Source organism: Vanacampus margaritifer, chromosome 1, assembly GCF_051991255.1.
Source record: "Vanacampus margaritifer isolate UIUO_Vmar chromosome 1, RoL_Vmar_1.0, whole genome shotgun sequence".
In the NCBI taxonomy this organism is placed as follows: Eukaryota; Metazoa; Chordata; class Actinopteri; order Syngnathiformes; family Syngnathidae; genus Vanacampus; species Vanacampus margaritifer.
In genome coordinates, this window is record NC_135432.1 from 1,792,489 (window position 1) to 1,811,705 (window position 19,217).

The following is a 19,217-nucleotide window of genomic DNA, read 5'->3' on the forward strand; positions in this document are numbered from 1 at the left end:
GAGTGAGGACAAAATGTCTTATAATACAGTGGACCAAAACCATATACAGCGTATACACCTAAAAAAATGTCAAATGTCAAACAATAAAGGCAGAAAAAAAATGCTTGAAGCGTATAATGAAGTTATATCACTTGCTCCTTAAATGTGACCATTTCAAATATACAGTATGAATTTGCAAATAAAATATACATTATGGATTTGCATTTATTATACAGAAATTGTATAGAATCAAACTAATAAATAACTTTATGAACAACAATACAAACAATTGATTAGGCGATAAACAGATACGTTAGTCAACATGTGTAGTGGAGAAATTCTTTAGTGGACTTGAAATGTGTTTGTAACGGAATGCAAACATATGCAGAATTTCTTCAGCAAAGGTCCATCTTTGCTCCTTGTCAGAGGGAGAAGACTTTTAATTGAATTAGACATCATGGCCAATTACTGTTTTGAAATCTTGTTCTGTATGGATCCAATGTAGCTCTTCAGGATCTGCCGCTGAAGTCTGATAATGCTGAAAATACAAAGAAATTCAAGACAAACATGTACAGCAGCCGTACGTCACACCGGATAACAATCTCAATCTCTTGACGATTAGATCACATCTGCCAGGGACATCATTCTGCTTTCATGTGGGAGAGTGAAGTGTGGAAGCAAAACATTCCTTCAACCCAAATGCTAACTTCCTTCATTTTTGGGTTGATTTTGCTTTTTAATGTTCAAATAGGTGATAATTCAGATGGAACATGTTTTTATTAATAACCCACTTAAATGAATTGGGTGCTTGATATTTGTGTGTTGACTACCAAAATAGTCCTGAATGTATTTATGATATCTGGTCTCACCCAAGGACCACATGAGTAGCCTGCGGGCCTGGTCTAAAAAATAGCTCACCACTAATGGGGACTGTGTGATTTTCAAGTAATAACGCTGTGGAAGTGATTATTTGAAAATGAAAACACTTGCGGAGATTCGTACAAGTCAAGTTTTACAAACGCATGTTTATCTTTTTTTTCTCCCTTGTTCAACCATTGATGATAATTAATGTAAGAGATCATTAACATGAACAGTTTTCTTTACACAGACGGATATCATTAATTGTAATAATCACTTGTAATTAAAGGTAATTTTAAGCGAAGTTGCACACATTAATCAGTGCCAAAGAAGTAGATTGCAGATTCCAGAAGCTATATGTTTATACAGCTAAAATAGCCTGCGGTTAGATTGACCTAAAATAACCCTCTTGTGTAAAACATCAATGTGCACACAGGATGGACTGAATTATATCACACTAAGTTCCTGTTATTACCCGGTCGTTCCAATCAAACGAGGTAAAGCCATTTAACATAAACATGCAAGAAGAAAATCATGTTAATCGTCATTTTGAATTCATAAATCACTGACCCCAAAGTTAATAGTAGGACTAACACATTGTCCAATATGAGCCATTATTTCAGTCATTTTGGGTAAAATAAATAAATAAATAAACTTCTTGAAATGTAATAAGTGTATTCAAATTGAGATGGTTTGCAATTTACAGCTACCAAAACAGCCAAAATCAGCACAAGCCTAAGTCAGTTCTCCAAAAGTTCTTTGTGAAAACCAAGCATTGCACCGTTGCGTTAAGATCGAGGCATAGAAAATAGCAACAAGTGCAACCTGTGCAATTAATCGAAATTCAATTACAATTTCAATTATTACACTCCACAATTACAAAATCAGCATAAACAATAATAAAAGATTATTAATACTAATTTTGAGTTGTTTGAATGTATATATTTGCATTTTTTTTTGTATTTTAAAATGACTAATTTAATAAATCTTGTTTTGTCCAACAGGAACTATTTTTTACATGTTTAAACATTTTCTTGTTTTATAGCAAAAAACAAGCAATTGTCCTAATAGTGATTGAAATTTTTACCATATTAATCGTGATTAGTATTTTCTTCATAATTGAGCAGCCTTACATTATTTATGTAGGATGCTGCAAATTGAGCCGCCGAAGAGAAGATTCACAGTATTGAGGTGGTGAGGCAAGACCCCGACTAGGTGGACCTAGAGCATAAGATCCCTGATTTCATTAGTTCTATGCGGTCATCTTGTCGAAACACGGTATTCGGATTAATATCACGCTTGTGAAATATGAGGTAATTAGCAAAATCCACCATTTTTTATCCATCTTGGAGGGCGGCTATTTTGCCATTTACTGTCGACTTAAAATGACATCATAGTTGCTCAGAGCTAAACTAACAACTAATCACGGTCGAAAATGACATGACAGTGCTACGGGCTCAGGTAATGACCGTCACCACAAGTTTATATATGAATGGCCTGACTAACTCCACACTTGAATTAACTGATTTCTCTGTGGCGTTTTCACATTATTTATTGACTCTATGGCGAAAATTTGATAATTCTGGGAGAAGTGCTACATGCACATGAATTCATTTTGCACAAATGCAATATTAATCAGAATGTGGTGTTCAGACTAGTGAGGAAGCATAGAATGTACTATTGTAAAGAACATTTCGGACTTGAATTCATTCCCCTTTAAGCCCAAACAGAAGAACAAATCTGAACATTTGCTATGTAATCACATCTGCAGAGGTGAACTGGGAACAGCGTGTCCCAGCCATGATTCCAACATCATGCATATAGCCTTCATTACAGGAATCAGCACGTTTGCCCAGTTCACCAAGTACACGATCAACCTCCAAAATGCCCCAGAAACTAAAAAACCCTAACCCCAATTTGACATTCAATTGTAAAACTGCCCAGAAATTTACACCCCCCCACCTTCAGTTAAAGCTTTTGCATAGAAATGTAATTTGCAAGGATACTCACGTTATTGTAACTCCAGCTCTGTGCCTTGCTGGTCTCTGCTTGAGATGAAATGGCAACAACATGAATCAGGATAACCAAAAGTGGGATGTTTTGAATGCATCGTGCAGTGTGCCCTTACCTAGAAATCATATGTGATCCCAATCTGTGACGGATGCGGGTCCTCTGTTTTGAAATGAAAGGGACATATCATTAGTTTAATGAGTTTCAAAGAAAATGCACTACATTAGCTCTGGTTAAAGTTCATGCATACAGTAGGAAAAGTTTACACACCCCTGTTCAAATGCCAGGTTTTTGTGATGTAAAAAAATAGACGATATAAATAATTTAAAAACTTTTATCACACTCCTTGACCTATAACGTGTACATCCCATTTTTTTGGCGGGAGGGGGAATCTTTGCGCAAGGGGAATGTAAAACTAAATTAGATAAGTTAAGCCTCTCCGACAAATTTTCTTGTAATCTTTTAATGAATTTTGGAGGGAAGTTTAATTCTTGGTAAGGTCACTGTTGTGCCATATTTTTCTTCCCACTTGATGATGACGAGTTATTTCGTACGCTTCTCTACCTTTGAAAAATGAGATCCCTCTGATGCTGCAAAAGCTCACAGCACAAGACCATGGCTTTGTACTGCAGGATCAGCAAATACCAGAAAACAGCACATCCAAACTTAATTTGTGATTAATCAGGAGCACTTAAAATGGTGGCTTGTGTATACGATTGATTTATTCTGAACACAGTATCGTCCCTTGTTATGAGGTGTGTTATGCAACAAAATGATCTCAGTTCAGTTCCTCCCTCGTAAAGATTTTTTTCCTAATAACATTGTCCAGGTTACAAGTCACATTTTCAAGTCAATATTTTTTTTATATCACAACACGCTGGCATTTGAACAGGGGTGTGGAGACTTTTATCTTCTCCCCGTGCCTGTGTGGGTTTTCTCCGGGTACTCCGGTTTCTTCCCACATTCCAAAGACATGCATGGCAGGTTAATTGAACTCTAAATTGTCCCTAGGTGTGATTGTGAGTGTGGATGGTTCTTTGCCTCTGATTGCCTGTGATTGGATGGCAACCAGTTCAGGGTGTACCTCGCCTACTGCCCGAGGCCAGCTGGGATAGGCTCCAGCACCCCCCGCTACCCTTGTGAGGAGTAAGTGGAAAGAAAATGGATAGACAGTGTGTGTGCATGTGTGTATGTATGTATGTATATATATATATATATATATATATATATATATATATATATATATATATATATATATATACAGTATATATATATATATATATATATATATATATATATATATATATATATATACAGTATATATATATATATATATAATGAGAGAGAGAGAGAGAGAGAGATTGATTTACATGTGCGCACACACATCCAACAGTAAGTGCTATAAGCAGGTGGTATGCAAGTTGGTCAATTGAACTCATGCTTGGCTTGAAAAGCGTTGTAGGCTGTGAATGTGAAATGCTGAGGAAAACGTGTTGTGTTGTGCATATGTTGTGGCTTCTCGTCTGCAACTTGACTGCCGTGGCAAATCTTTTGACACTTCCGTGTTGTCTCGGTGGTCTGAAACGGGGCTGCCATGACAGCCGGAAACAAAACATTAACGTAGCCTATATTCAATGAACGATATTTCTAAGAAAGTCATAAGATTTATGTCACAACTGCATTTTTCCCTGGCTTTGCATAAAATAGGACTTTTGCGTGCAGATCATGGCAGTACCCAGCATTCTTTGAAGTGACTTTTTTCCCCCTCACAGATATTAATAATTAAGTGTTTGTTGTTTTAGTTAAGTTTTTCAAAGTAGTAGGATTCGTTATTTGCATTTACCCACTTTTTTTCTATTAATTTTCATTGACTAGAAGTGGTTCAAATAATGGATGGGTGGGTGGATGATAATTGTTATATATATATTTTTTTGGGGGGGGTGGCTTGCTCATCTGTCCTGAGAGAAATTCAAATGTCTGTGTATTAAACTTTTAAAGCATGGTTGATTTCTGATTAAATAGAGCATTATCTATGTACAGTGCAACATAAGGTCATCAGGTTGAGGTCTGTTAGCAATTCAAGGTGGTTAGTATTAAAAACATTAGGAGGGCTCAGCTCAGCTCTAGAACGACCTGTCCAGAAAGATGATGAATATTCCTCTTTTAAAACTCTTCACTTCTGGCCAAAATATGTACTACCAGTAGTACACATGTAATAATAATAATAATAATAATAATAATAATAATAATAATAATAATAATAATAATAATAATATATAAATATTTTTTAATGCACTTTACATTTCAAGAGAACTCTCAGTGCTACAATGGCAAGTAAAAAAAAAAAAAGAAGTAAAGGTTTGCAATCCGTCAACAAAATAGAAATCATACAAATTATTAGGAAGCAACAATAATGAGCTTATTGAGGATGATCAGTGAACGGATAAAAATCCGGGTTGGTCATGTCCTTTTTTCTCCTGTAGCCTGTCGATAAAGCAAAGTAATGTCTGCTGTGTTCCAGGTGTGTATTGAGACCATCATGACCAAAGTAAATCTGATGTTTGAAGTCTTCCCCTTTTGAACTTTATAATTTTTTTATCCAGACATACTGTGCAGAAGAGTATTGATGGGAAAACAGAGAGTCAATGACATGGTTTCTTTGGCTCTATTTAGATCCTAAAAGGATCCATATGTTTGAGTTTTCATGCTGCTCTGGGCTTGCCTTCAGCAAAGCGTTGATATTAAGACACCACCATAACATTTTTAGGGTAAAGTTGGTCAGAGCTCACATCTCACAGATGATTTAAATTTACTGGCCATAAGTTAAAAAAAGACATGCACTCGTTCATAGGCTTCGACATGCTACGGAACGCACATCATATTTCAACCTGGTAAATTCTGACCATGTGTTTGCACACAGGACTGCAAGAAATCACTCAAGAAACACACACAAGAAACATCATTCAAGCAGCCAAACTTGATCTTATACTCAATCAACTAAACCCACTTTTACAAGCTTGATGGTCAGAACCATGCACACGCCTGTAAACTGTGGTTTTGGCCGTAATCATATCAGTATGAAGCTTGTTTAGATCAATTTTATATTATTTACCCTGTTAATCCAAGCAGTCATGCAGAGAAAAAAATTATCCCAAAGTGAGTGCGTGGGGTAGTATTATACAGGGGGCTTCATAAAAAAAAGAAAAAGGAAAAATGTTCACATTGTTTAGACCAGGGGTAGGCAAACTCTGTCCTCGAGGGCCAGAGTCCTGCAGGTTTTGGATGTCAACTTTTGACATGCCGAAATATCAGGAACACCAAGAAAACTGTTCAATGCTATGTGACCACAATTCATTACTACAATATTTCTTGGCGTTTTCACGCTTCCACCATGTTTAAACACATATAATGAATTAATGGAAAAATAATCTATGAATTTATTATACATAAATTGTCTTTTATATCAAGAGTACAGATGATATGTTCAAAATTTGATAGTGACAAGAAAAGCTGCATAAAGCAAGCATAAAAATAGTTTGCGGGGCTCTGCCGAACGTCTTTACAACATTTTGCAATCTTGAACGAAACCTGACGAAATGCCAACTATAGCACTCGATACGCGCGCGCCCTTGCAAGCCCGCGGTGCTCAGTGAGATAGGGCGTTACGTCTGCTGGCATGCAGTTTGCTCAAAAGGAGCATGTTGTATTGACCTCTTCAAATCCGGTGGCTGTTGTTTTTACTGGTACATGCCTCTCATCCATGCTATTTTTGGTGCTGTACGCAGTTGTTTTATTGGAAAGCCCTTCTCTATAATGCTATCTACTAGGGGTGTAACAAAAAACGATTTGAACCGGAAATCCGGTTTTGAGTTTAACGATGTGAGTGCGCATAGGTCTAAAAATAGCTTAAGCTGGCCAATGGCCCGGTCAAGACATTATAAATCGGTTTTATGTTGCTGATACAGCTGCTCAAAACTTTTTTTATAAAACAACAAAACAGTCCAGTTGCGATCGATTCAATGCCATGAATGAAATGTCCTGCAATTCCTTGACTAAGTCACCTATTTGTTTGTGCGTGGGTGAAATAAAAGTCACGCAAGACTTGTCGTAGTTATGTGACTGACGTCAGATAGCGCTGCGGCGAGTTTGGGACGGAAGTTGAATGAAGATGCGGACAAGATTTACAACATGCTCCGGCAAGTTTGATGTCCAAAGTATAGATGAGATGTTTATTTTATATGAACAATGAATGGAATGCTGGATAAAAGTGTCACCATGTACGAAGACTGTCAACGTACGTACACGCTTGATGAGCCGGCATGGATCCGCGGTGTTCAACTGCATGGACAGACAGCGAGGACTTCTTCCAACTAAAACGGCCACAACTCGACCAGAGGAAAGGTAATAACGCCCTTAAAAAACGGTTCATTGTTAAAGACTTAAGACATACTGCTTTGTGGAGAATGAGGGCTTCCAGGACATGATAAAAACATTAGCACCCCCCAATAAAATGCACAACTATGGACTGCTGTCTGACAAACAAGCCCTAGTGAGTAAAACCAGGGTATTGAACGAGTCACAGGCAGGCAAAACCATAAGCAGGTGTTGAATGGAACACAGCAATAAAGTGCCAGCCTGCGTTACTGATAATGGAATATGACAGGCGACATGATCGTTATGAACAAGTTCAACTCATTTTTCACAAGAAGAACTGTCACAAGAGTAAACATAATAGAAAGTAACTGAGATGTAATTGTTTTAAGTTAATTTGTTTACATTTAGTAAGATGGCACTTCGAAAAAGATATTCATTAGTAGTTACAACTTACAAGTTGAGTATTTTATTAGGCAGATGCCTAAAACAGCATTTTAAAAGAATGATAGTTAATAATTTGGTCTGTAACATGTCGGAACATTACAGATGCAAAAATGTTGCTCGCTGCTGCATTTATAAATAAAAGCAGATGCAACTAAAAGTCTTAAATTTTCTCAAAAATCTACGATGTACTTCAAGTACAAACAAATTCACTCTTGACATTGTTAAATACTTTCATAATGTACAACAGAGTTTTGCTCCGCTACTTTTTTAAAAACACATGTGTTAGCGTGAAAGCATGCTATCCCATGTTTTAAGCTAGCGTATATACCATGATTGCGCCCAATAATACGGTGCGCCTTATGTATGTGTTAAATACAGAAATAACACCCCTAACTGACACTGCACCTTTTAATACGGAAAATACGGTAATCGGTGTGGAAAAAGGAAGTGCTAGCATCGTACCTCATGAACGCCACCAGATGCATACTCCACCCAAGCACCAACAAGGTCAACTTTAAGGGTTTTCAAACAGTTTAAAACTTTTTGAAAATATATTTATTTACAATAATATTATATTGGACTAGGCATTTGTAGGCTACAAAAAAAAGCATCTTCTTGTCTTTCCCTGGATAACTACGGTGTTATACAGCCAGAAACCGCTGTGGTCTAACACAAGCTACGATGTTCATTCGAAGGTGAGGTGCAACAATAAAGTCCTTTTGACACATCTTAAACATGCAATGTTACTTGACTATCGGGTTTTGATGAATTTCATAGTTTTGTATCACAATGTTTTCCGCTGTCGCAAATGGGCTGCTAGCTAGCTTCAGGCTGAAGTTAGCTTTGCTGTGTTAACATCAATTCAAGAGTTTATGTGTGTAATAGTTACTGTGATGTGAACATGCAGGGATTCTTGGCTGGGCACCAAATATGCTTTGTCAAATCTGTCAATTGATGTATTGACGCGAGTGTCTAAACATAAACATGAAGACAAATGTAGCATTTTAGACTTGCCGCTGTTCCCTATACAAAAAACAAGCAAAGCCAATAAATAGTGCGGAACATAAAATTGTGACTAACACTAGACTAAAACCTTTTTTAGTTTTGTTCCCTAAAACTGGATTAAAACCATCACATAAACAGTAGACGTGACTAAAATGTGACTAGGAACAATAAAGAATTCTTGTCCACAAGATTAAGACCAAAACTAAAACAACTGCCAAAAACTACACTGCAAGATGCAGAACACAGATGGCGTTTTCCCTCAGGGAACATTAATAGCGGAACTCATTTAACTTGACATATTGAACTGAAGTGCAGAGCATTCTCCTACACCACGACCATAAAATCTTTTAGAACATTTGTGTACCTCACAAGCAAGATCATCTATTTCACCCAAATGCAGTTCTATGCGTAATTTGACATTAACAACATAGTGTGCCATTATGTGTTGTTAGCATTTCTGCATGTCTGCATATACCCAACACAAATTAACTGCAGCTGCTTTGATTTGATAACATGCCACATTTTTCTATTACTGTACATCTTTTACCGATAATAGTTCATGGTATGCGCTAAGCCTAAAACCATGACTAAATTCATATTATCGCGCTTCACAAAGTACGTTTCAGCCTCACATTTCTGTTGTCGCATAGTACACGCCATCTTAAATGAGCCATCACTAAGAAGTCTTAAGAAGTGTAATTGCTCTGTTGCATTCCTCAGCAGGCCTTTCTCAGAGAGCACAACCAAGACAACAAGGCACACGTGATCACGTTAAGGATTTTAGAGTATTGACGATTTGGCAAAATTCAAGCACTGGTACCTTTTGTGTGATTAGACAGAGGAGAATAAATATGAACAGTAGTGCTCCGAAGATGGAGGTGATGATGAAGCCAAGCTTGTACAGGTCTTTCTGTGGTCTTCTCTGAGAGGCCTTCACTGACCTCGTAATATAACTGTCTGTAGAAGATTACACACAATCTGTGACCTCTGAGGCTCCAAGTAACATCAGAGAAGCCCTCAATAGATCGATGATCCCACCTGTGCAGCCTTGTGTGGAGGACGCTTGAGGTTGCTCCGTGCTTAAACCAAACAGCTTTGAGTATTCGTACTGGCAACTCCAGTCCAGCGGTGCATCACTCGTCGTTACCAGCTCCAAATAAACAGACAGCACCCTCGAAGCTTTCTGTAGCGCTTCTGCGGGAGATCCTCTGTAAAGCACTTCAAAACTCTCGGGCTTGTCCTATAATGGCCATCGGTAAATATTGCATAGGTTTGTTCAGTTTCCATGGAAAACTTTTTGTATAGCAAATACTTGTGGCCTCGAGACATACTCACCTCAATCTCCTCGTTGATCTGAGGAACACATTTCTGCGAGTAGATATTGAGGATGAGTGCTCTCAAAGACTGAACATAGCTGTAGTTGACCGAACCCCTGTTATATTTGAAGTGGGTGGTGAGGAGCTCCAATATCCAGGGTAAGGCAGCTTTCACGAAGCAACACTTGCTCTGCAATCAGAAAGTGTGGTCAGGAATCTAGAATGTTAAAGAAGAATCAGCATGATTGTGTATGAAAATTAGCATTGTCATATCTTGATGCATTCAAGACCAAAGGAAGTGTGGTAGCTTGCTGTAACTAAAAGAGGCTCTGTTGGTTAAATCGCAACTAATTTGCGGCCTCGGTAGAATAGAATAGAACAGAAAAAGAATCCAACCCATTGGCATCCTCGATGGGAAGTTGACCTACAACCACACAAACCTCTTGTTTGACATATTTTGTTCAGCTTAATTCAAGGCAGCTTAATTCAAGGCTGATATAATAAATAAGAGTAAAGAAGAACATTCACTGGGAGACTGTCCAATCTCCTGATTGAGTAGAGGACATTTACCCAAGCAAAGTAAGTCAGTATTATTTCAACTTGGGTTTATTTGCTGATTTGACATGTTTTTCGTTTCAGTAAGAACCAGAACGCTGTTGATTAGGGGTGGGAATCTTTGGTCACATCAAGATTTAAATTGAATTACATTCAGGGGCTATGATTTGACTATGAAACTATTATTGATCCATTTTTAATTCTTGTATATTGAGTAGTGGTGCAATGGATCATCACTGATCCGTGGTCGGTTTGGATCATGCCCCATGGTTCGGATAACGCCAGATCCGCGGATTGGTTGGTTGGGGGGGAAAAAAAAAACTGTGTGCGCATTCACAGTCAACATCATTCTGACGTGACATGTCAAGGAAGCTCAAACATACTCAACGTAACACGCTAAGCTTAACTTCAAAATAAAGTTGACCAAATACAGTAATACATTGACGGCAATGCAAATAGCCTTAGAACACTTTTACTATGAAGTTAGCCCACGTCGTGACGTGATAGCTAGCTTGACTTTCCTTTTAGACGTTTCTTTGATCGACATTGTAGTTGCGACCAACATCAACACAACGCTATCCCAAACTCATGTTCAATCGCTAATTTAGGACTCTAAGAATCCACAAATTAATTACGCCGTCATTGTATGATTCCAGCAGAAGTCTCCGACGTAAGTGGCTAGTGGCTAGCTGTTAGCATGACCATCGAGTGTCTGGCTGCCGGCTGGGTTAAGTTTGACAGCTGGTACCTGGCTTACTTGAATACTTTTACAATATTCTGGACCAAGGCTACTTTGTAATTCACTCTCCATGTTTAAAAGAAGGGAATGTGCCTTAAATTGCACATTGAGATCTTTTCATCATGAAAAAAAGATAGATAGAACTTTGTCTTCAGTTATTTTCTCACTTTTGCCCTTTAAAAAAAGAAAAACATTCAACTCAAAATGTCAAACTTAGCTGTTTAGATTATAGGAACACAACTTTAAGCCATTAATACATTGTTATTTTACACATGAACTGTGTAAAAATATGAATATTTCTATTGCACTTAAAAGTTGTGTTCCTAAATCCTAAACGGCTATATTAGACATTTTGAATTGATTTTATGTTTTTATTTAATGGGAAAAGGCGTTTTACAAAATAAATGAAGACACTAAATCCTACACGGCTATATTAGACATTCTGAATTATTATTACATGAGCAACAAGGTTTTTCCTCTGCCATCATAGTGAATGTGGATTGATCTTGTAGCCGTCACGTGATTGTGCTTTTAAATTAGAAGCAGCTTTTTGGATCTCACAGCGGGTCAGCTCAGCCCAACCCACGCAGGCACTGTGTTTCCACCTCCAATGTGCATCTGAGACGCTGGGCGGAAGTAACGCATAACCGGCTGCGACACAATAGTCGAGCGCGGGAAACAACACATAACCAAAACACGGAAGCCACGGAGGATGACGCTGCCTGGTATTGGTTGCTCGTTCTGTTTTTTGTGGTGCTTCAGATGTGGTGCTTCTTCAAGTGTTCCGGAGATGACGGATACAGCGCTTCTGAGTTCCGCAATATTTTGAACATTCGGTATACCTTTATTAACATATTTCAATCATCGAAATGTGGACGTTTGTGGCTTGATTCAGACTCGTCCATGAATCGCGATGCATCTCGGAATCGGAAATTTCCCCCACCCCTACTGTTGATACTACATTTTTATTTTTTAAATTAACAATGCATTACAGTTCAATGTGAAGAGGTTCCATTGGACTTTAGGCATAACTGCCTTTCTTTTCTTATGCCACAATTTTGTGTTTAATTGTCAAAAATACACTCTGTCATCTGAAATGAATGGGCTCAAGTAAAATATTTATTAATGTTCCCCATGTTGAGGTCTAATTGGAATAAATACTTAATGGAAACTTCCAACCATTGAGAAGGTACCTTACCAAAGATTTCTGTTCTATGAATGTGTAAGTTATCGAGCACCCGCTTCTCAATTGGTTATCCATCTGTAGAGACAAAATGGAGACAGTTTTTACAACTTTTTAAAATACAGTATTTAAGCAGTGTCTGTTTGAACCCACTCCCCCATAAATCTAGTTAATAGAAAGAGCACCTTAACCCATTAATTATATTTTAAAATGATTATCAGCATCAATTAATTAATAAGCATGTTTCAAACAGAGTTGGTTAATAGTGACGAGCAGTTGACAGTTGACCTAAAGAATCAATTGACTGTGGCAAGCTTGGATGTGTTAATGGACTCAAGGCCTCAAAAGCAGTGAATTAAAATCAGATTTTTAAAGTCTCACGCACTGACTCTTGAGTCACATGTGTGTTTGGGGGTTGCCTGGACAACAGTCTCAGAATAGAGAAAAAGGCTTATTTCCATTATTCCATTTCTTCTTTTCATTATATTATTTACCGTTTGATTAGCTGCCGACCTGAAAATGTTCAACTGCAGATTTTCAAAAGGACACTTTCACAAGCCACCACCACCCACCATCAACAACCTCAGTCACACCCCAGACACCCTCCCCTGCCCAGCTGATTCATGAACAGGATGTGAAACGGCTCTTCGAGCAACACAAGATCAAGAAAGCTTCAGGTCTCCTTCCTGCCTGAACGTCTGCGCTGAGCAGCTGGCTCCAGTCTTCACACAGATCTTCAACATATCCTTGTGTGAGGTCACATCTGCTTCAAAGGCTCCATCACCCCAGTATGCAAGTAACCTGCAATATCGCTAATGAGCAACAACAGGCCTATCGCTCTGATATCGGGGTACATCATCAACAGGCACCATGAGCACTGAGGCCCCCCAAGTCTGCGTCTTCTCTACTGATTTTCTTCCTCAGTTGTCAAACTGCTGAAGTTTGCAGATGACACCAGAGTCATCGGCCTCACCAAAGACGGTGATAAGTCTGCATTTCGTCAGGAAGTGGAGCACCTGGTGCTCTGGCGAACACAGCCAAGACTAGAGATAATTGCGGACTTAAGGAAACGTCCTTCGACATTCTTCCCGCAGCTGCTGAGGAAGCACGGCCTTGACATGGAATAAGTCCTGTGGTACTCCATTACAGTGTTGTTTGGGGCCGTAACAAGAAAGGGCAAAATCCGATTGCAGTGGATAGTTAGGACTGCTGAAAAAAATGATTGATAACCTCCTACCCACTCTTGAGAACCAAAACAAAGCCAGGCAAAAATCCCCTCAGAACCTCCACACCTGGGTCACTACCTCTTACAGCTCCTTACTTCAAGTACTGTAGGTGCTTTCAAATCAAGCCTTGGTCAGACTACCAGTACAAAAAAACAGCTAGATTTTAGCCCGACTGACGTGTCGTGGGCAAACGGGGCATGTCAAACGATTTTGGGTTGTCTTGACGTAGCGTCGCCCGTGTAGTGTGACACATTCAACGATTGGTCGCTTGTTGTCTGGGACGGTTCACGACCATCTCGACGAAAGTCGAGCATGTCAGAATTTTTGCTCATCTTGTCACACAATGTGACACACCTACGTCGTCGTCCTTTTGGTTCCGCAGCATTGACCAATAGCGAGAGGGAGCGAAACGTCAATCAACCAGCACGTTATAGCTCCTTATTTACAGTATTTACTCCCCTGGATATTTCTTGGGACGAGGCCAGACAGGTGTAACCCGAAAAAATTTTTTTACCCTGCTGCAGCGCTGCTGCTGGAGCTGATGAGCCTGCGCAGGCATTGTGCACATTTGTTGCCATTTAAAGACATTAGCAACACAATATGGTCTATATGGCGTCATCAAGTAGTTCTATTGCCATCATTTAGCTTCTCCTTTGAGGGGGAAAAAAAACATGGAGGTGAAGGCACGGCTGTCAAGGAAGTCCCGCTGGTGAATGACTTCTAGCTCATCACCAAATTATGTTCACTTCTGTACTTATCCCCTCCACAAATCATACTCTAAAAATACCAAAAGTCACATTATTTTTTATTTTATGGACAGGAGCCACCTCCCAACATTGCCATCATCAGACAACTAGCGACGTGTAGAGTACAAAAAATATTCTGACTGTCGTTCTATAATATTTGTTTTGAGAGTATGATTAGTAGGGATAGTGAGGATCGATCACATCTTTGGGACAAACATGTAGCCTACATTTTTATAGAAGTCCGGCCAGGCCTGGCCGCCTTGCCACCTGCTCTCGCTATGAGTGTTTTTATTTTATATTTTTAGAGTGAATGCACGCATCAAATGCACCGTACTAAAACAAGTCAAATACAAATAAATATTTAAGCAATATAGAAATTACCCAAACACAATATAACATTTCAGTGTTTGATAAAATAATAATGTAATCCCCAAATTAATAAGAACAAAAAAAATCTCGCGAGTCAAGGAAATGCAGTTTCAACAGCTCGCTTGTGAATAATATTCTCATTCATCCAGGATATTTCATTCTCATGGCATTGATTCGATCGCAACTGGACTGTATTGGTTGTTTTATAAAGCAATTTTGAGCAGCTGTATTAGCAACATAAAGCCGATTTATAACGTCTTGACCAGACCATCGGCCGGCTCAAGCTATTTTTAGACCGATTCATTAGTCTGTGTGCCGGCGCACTCGCATCGTTGAACTCAAAACCGGATTTCCGGTTCAACTCGTTTTTTGTTACACCCTTAGTATATATCCAGTGTTTATGAAGTGTGTGTGTGTGAGTGAAAACTTAAGACCCCACCTTAAATGCAAAACGCTCCGGGACGCCCGCAAACTTTGTGAGGATAAGCTGTTCGGAAAATGGATGCATAGATGGATGGCTCATATACTAACAGAGACAAATTCATTGCACTTAGTGTAGTTGTCACCTGATTCACTGTCATGTGTGATACACTGCTCATTATAACAAAGATGTTAATGTTGCTGCTGTATTTAAAAACAACACAGCAGTGTTTCGGATTCAGATGTTTGTGGTGGAGCCGTAGCGTTGGGTGGAGCCTGCGGCGTGTGAGGAAATTTATGTGAGCTGTTAAATGTAGTTGCTGTGAAACCATCACACAATAATGTGTTGATTCCATTCCCATTCTGAAGTAACCTTTTGCAGAAAGCTTAGTGTGCATTTGGCTGCCTACTTTTAGATTTCTTTCCTTCTCCTCTTTCTCCTTTATCTTCTGTGTCTACGTGTACCAACAGCATACATACCAACAGTACTATGAACCAAGTCGAATGAACCACTTTTGTATTTTTGCGAGGCGGGCGTAGGTAGTCTGAAATGTCTTCATCAAAGCAACCTTATTATTGAACTTTCACAGCAAAATGTGTTTTACCTTAAAATGAACGACAGTTTTTTCATAACTGGCAAGAGCTGATGTCTGTTGGCAATTAATAATATTTCTTGTTGGCAAGAATAAATCTTAAAAGTTGTACAAAAGCTCAGAACTATCCATGCTTGGGGACTTGCTGCACCATTAATAGTTACTCCTGACTTTGAAACCTTTAAAAACACCTACCAGATGTTTGAGTGTCCGCAGGTGGTCCCTAGTAATGGAGTGTCTGCAAGGTCCAGGGACCTCAGCCATGGACAGCGGGAAGCTCAGGAACATAAGCACACACAGACACTTTACCTGCAACTGACACAATTACATTTTCAATTCGCCATCTGCCAGCACGTTTGCAAACATTTCAAATCGGGGACGTTCAAAATACACACATTATGAACGTGCATGACGATTGCTTACAAGCCACTTTCAAAAGGCAACATACTATCATAGGGAACTGAAGATGAGTCAGACTAGCTCATCGAAGAGTAACAACTACATTCAGCGTCATGGTGAGTTATTATTTTTTATTTTTGCTTTCATTTGTTCCAGTACCGGTCTGTTTAAATAATAAGGGCAGCAGCAGCTCATCCAAACAGAAGCAGAAGATAACGGTTGAGGTCTCTCCTAAGCTTAGGGCCCAGCTGCGTAACCAATCACTCTGACATTTCCCTGTAGGTGTCTGCATGTGTGTGGTCTGTTACAAAAATATAACAGAATACAAACTGAGTTTCGCTTCAGAGATTATTTAGTAGGGGTGGGGGAAAAAAATTGAAATTGCAATATATTGTTGTGTTGTGTGCTCTCTGCTGCAATAAATATTTTGATACACTGAAGGCACATAATGGCTCTGACCCGTCATTCAGACATGTCAATAAAGCTGGAAACATACGCAACGTAGCACGCCGCCTACGCTAAGGCTAACTTAAACAATAAAGCTTTACCAAACAATACATTGATGCCAATGCAATAGTCTTGGTGCGCTTTTACTTTGAAGTCGGCCTGCGCGGCAACGTGAGCGCCAGCTTGACTTCCTTTTTCGACACGTTGGCTTGCATATCGAAGTTTTTATTGAAATTATGTATTTTCTACCAACAACATCACAATGCCATCCCAAAGTATATTTAATTGCTCATTTAGGACGCTAAGAAACTGCTAGTTAATTATGCCGTCATTGTATGATACGGCGCAAATCTCCAAAGTTAGTGGCTAGCAGCTAGTGTTAGCATGAATGCCTGGCTGGTACGGTGGCCTGAAGTGCAAAACGCAAAAAAGGGCTGGCGACAGTAATGAGTCACATCTACCTGGCTTTCTTTCTTTCAACTTTTTCTTTACTTTTTCAATAATTTGGACCTAGGCTACTTTGTAAATCACTCTCCATCTTTAAAGGAAGGGAATGTGTCTTTAATTGCACTTTGTTTCTTTTTCACTATTAAAAAAAAAAGGTAATAGAACTTTGTCTTCATTTATTTTATAAAATACCTTTGACAATAAATAAAAACACTGAACTCTAAATGTCAAATATTGCCGTTTAGATTTTAGGAAAACAACTTTAAGCCATTAATACCTGCCTCTTATTGAATTTAAAGTTGTGTTCCTAAATTTTAAACGATCAAATTAGACTTTGAGATGAGTTGATTTTTTTTATTATTAGTTTTTAATGTGCTAAAGTGTTTTATAAAATAAGTGAGTTTAGTATGTTTTGTTTTGTTTTCTAATCCAAAAATACGATTCCATCTGTGCCTCAAATCCGTGATCCAATCCAAATTGTGACTTTTGTAATCCTTTGCTGTCACCGTCAGTACTTAATCTCTCCTGTCCTGTTTATGGGGGCGCTAATCCCCTAAATGGTGATAAAGTAGACAGAAGCAGTGGCGAAGAACTGGTGTCTAGACTGGTGTGAAGAAGAGTTGGCAAGTTTTCACTGTCACTCACATACTGAATATCGTGATATACCTTTGAGAAAATTTCCGACAATATATCGAATATCGTAGATATCGCGTATTATCGTTATCATGGGCCACATATCGTCACAGTATCGAATCGTGAGTTACCCATATTGTCTCACTTCTATTCATTAGAATTATGATAATTAAATCATTAAAAGAGATGAAAAATGATTAATTGAATTGTCCAGTGTTAGCCTTTAAAACACAACATATGTACTTCCTGTGAAAAGGGGTGCATTGTGTCAGTAAAGGCAACAAATCAGGCAAGTGACTGGCTGTGGCTGCCCACATGGGTCAAGCGTAAAGTTACAACAACTACAAAACATGTGTTGCAGCAACTCTATTCTGAATATGGGAAGGACAGAAAAGGACTGTCTACATGCTATCAAAAGCGACATTGTGATCTTGTTTTTGAAGTGTAATTAGTCAACTTAATTATGTTGTTCATAGAAAGAAAGAAAGAAAGAAAGCTGTGTTGGTGCCTTGCCTTGAAGACAGTCTTCTTCTAGTCAGGTTACGAGACTCTTAATAATGATTCTGAGCATATGGGGCAGACGTTGCCAAACTTAATTAGGCCTCAAAAGGTTCCCTGGGTGACTTTTGATTGGTCTGCGAGCAAGCCTGTGAGAGTCTGAGAGTTTTTACTGGTCATTGCGTTATTAATTTATATGTACAGTAAAGCCACTTTTCTACCACAGGTTTGAGAACAGCCTTGCCTTGGCCTGGCCTGGCCTCCGTTGCCTTTCCATCACAAACAAGTCACCAATCAAATGGGGCAGTATTGGGGCTGGATCAGTTGAACTGCGCAGCTTCCAGCGTACGGTTGCCGTATGTCGGTCTCGGCTACTGGCTTTGCCGCAATTAGGGGTGTTCCATATCATACCTTCTACGATATTACCGGTGTATTTTTTAGGGTGATAAAAATTTCCACTTCATTGATAACACCTCGACAATGTGATGTAATCTAATACTAACACTATCAAAAAAAAAACTATCATTAAAAAGATAAGGAAGAACATCGCTGATAGGACTAATTGAGAGGAATTAATTGAATTAGGTCAGCTGCAGTTGCGCAGAATTGCAGAATTTCAAAAAAATGACTTAAATCAGACATGAGCTGTTAAAATTGTATATATGTTGTAATTTCTTTGGATGTATCGGTATGAGTGTAATTAAAATTGTAAATGTATTAAGGTATATGCCTATGAATTTTATGTACATATGTTGCTGGCAAATGTGCGTATGTGAAAGTGCACTTGTATATATATGACTAAGTTTATACATTTTCTTTGAAAAATCTTCTTTGAAATACATTAACCTTATTATTGTATCAACATAAAACGAATAAGGGGTAGGACTAGATACGTTTTTAACTTCCTCCTACCCTTTTTGAACATGTAAACTCTTTTCTTTCTTCCTATTCTTGTTTTTCTTTTTTTACTTTAACT

General features: G+C 38.6%; 1 protein-coding gene across 1 annotated transcript; it reads right to left on the minus strand.

Moving 5' to 3' along the window:
- Window positions 1–125: 125 nt before the first annotated feature.
- Window positions 126–16,123, minus strand: csf1b (colony stimulating factor 1b (macrophage)). Its single transcript, XM_077545612.1, has 8 exons — window positions 16,013–16,123; window positions 12,479–12,541; window positions 10,006–10,176; window positions 9,709–9,910; window positions 9,491–9,627; window positions 2,966–3,009; window positions 2,848–2,882; window positions 126–517 (listed from the first exon to the last, which is right to left on the minus strand). The coding sequence occupies exons 1-7, from the start codon at window positions 16,103–16,105 to the stop codon at window positions 2,849–2,851; spliced, it is 744 nt and encodes a 247-aa protein (XP_077401738.1). The 5' UTR covers window positions 16,106–16,123; the 3' UTR covers window positions 126–517; window position 2,848.
- Window positions 16,124–19,217: the final 3,094 nt, after the last annotated feature.

What these genes read in the sequence shown, in the direction of transcription:
- csf1b (XM_077545612.1), bottom strand. Translation starts at nt 16,105, where the DNA reads ATGTTCCTGAGCTTCCCGCTGTCCATGGCTGAGGTCCCTGGACCTTGC. An exon ending in TGCGGACACTCAAACATCTG is followed by an intron (nt 12,542 to 16,012) that starts GTAGGTGTTTTT and finishes TTGTCTCTACAG; the next exon opens with ATGGATAACCAATTGAGAAG. An exon ending in TCTGTCTAATCACACAAAAG is followed by an intron (nt 3,010 to 9,490) that starts GTACCAGTGCTT and finishes ATTTCAAAACAG; the next exon opens with AGGACCCGCATCCGTCACAG.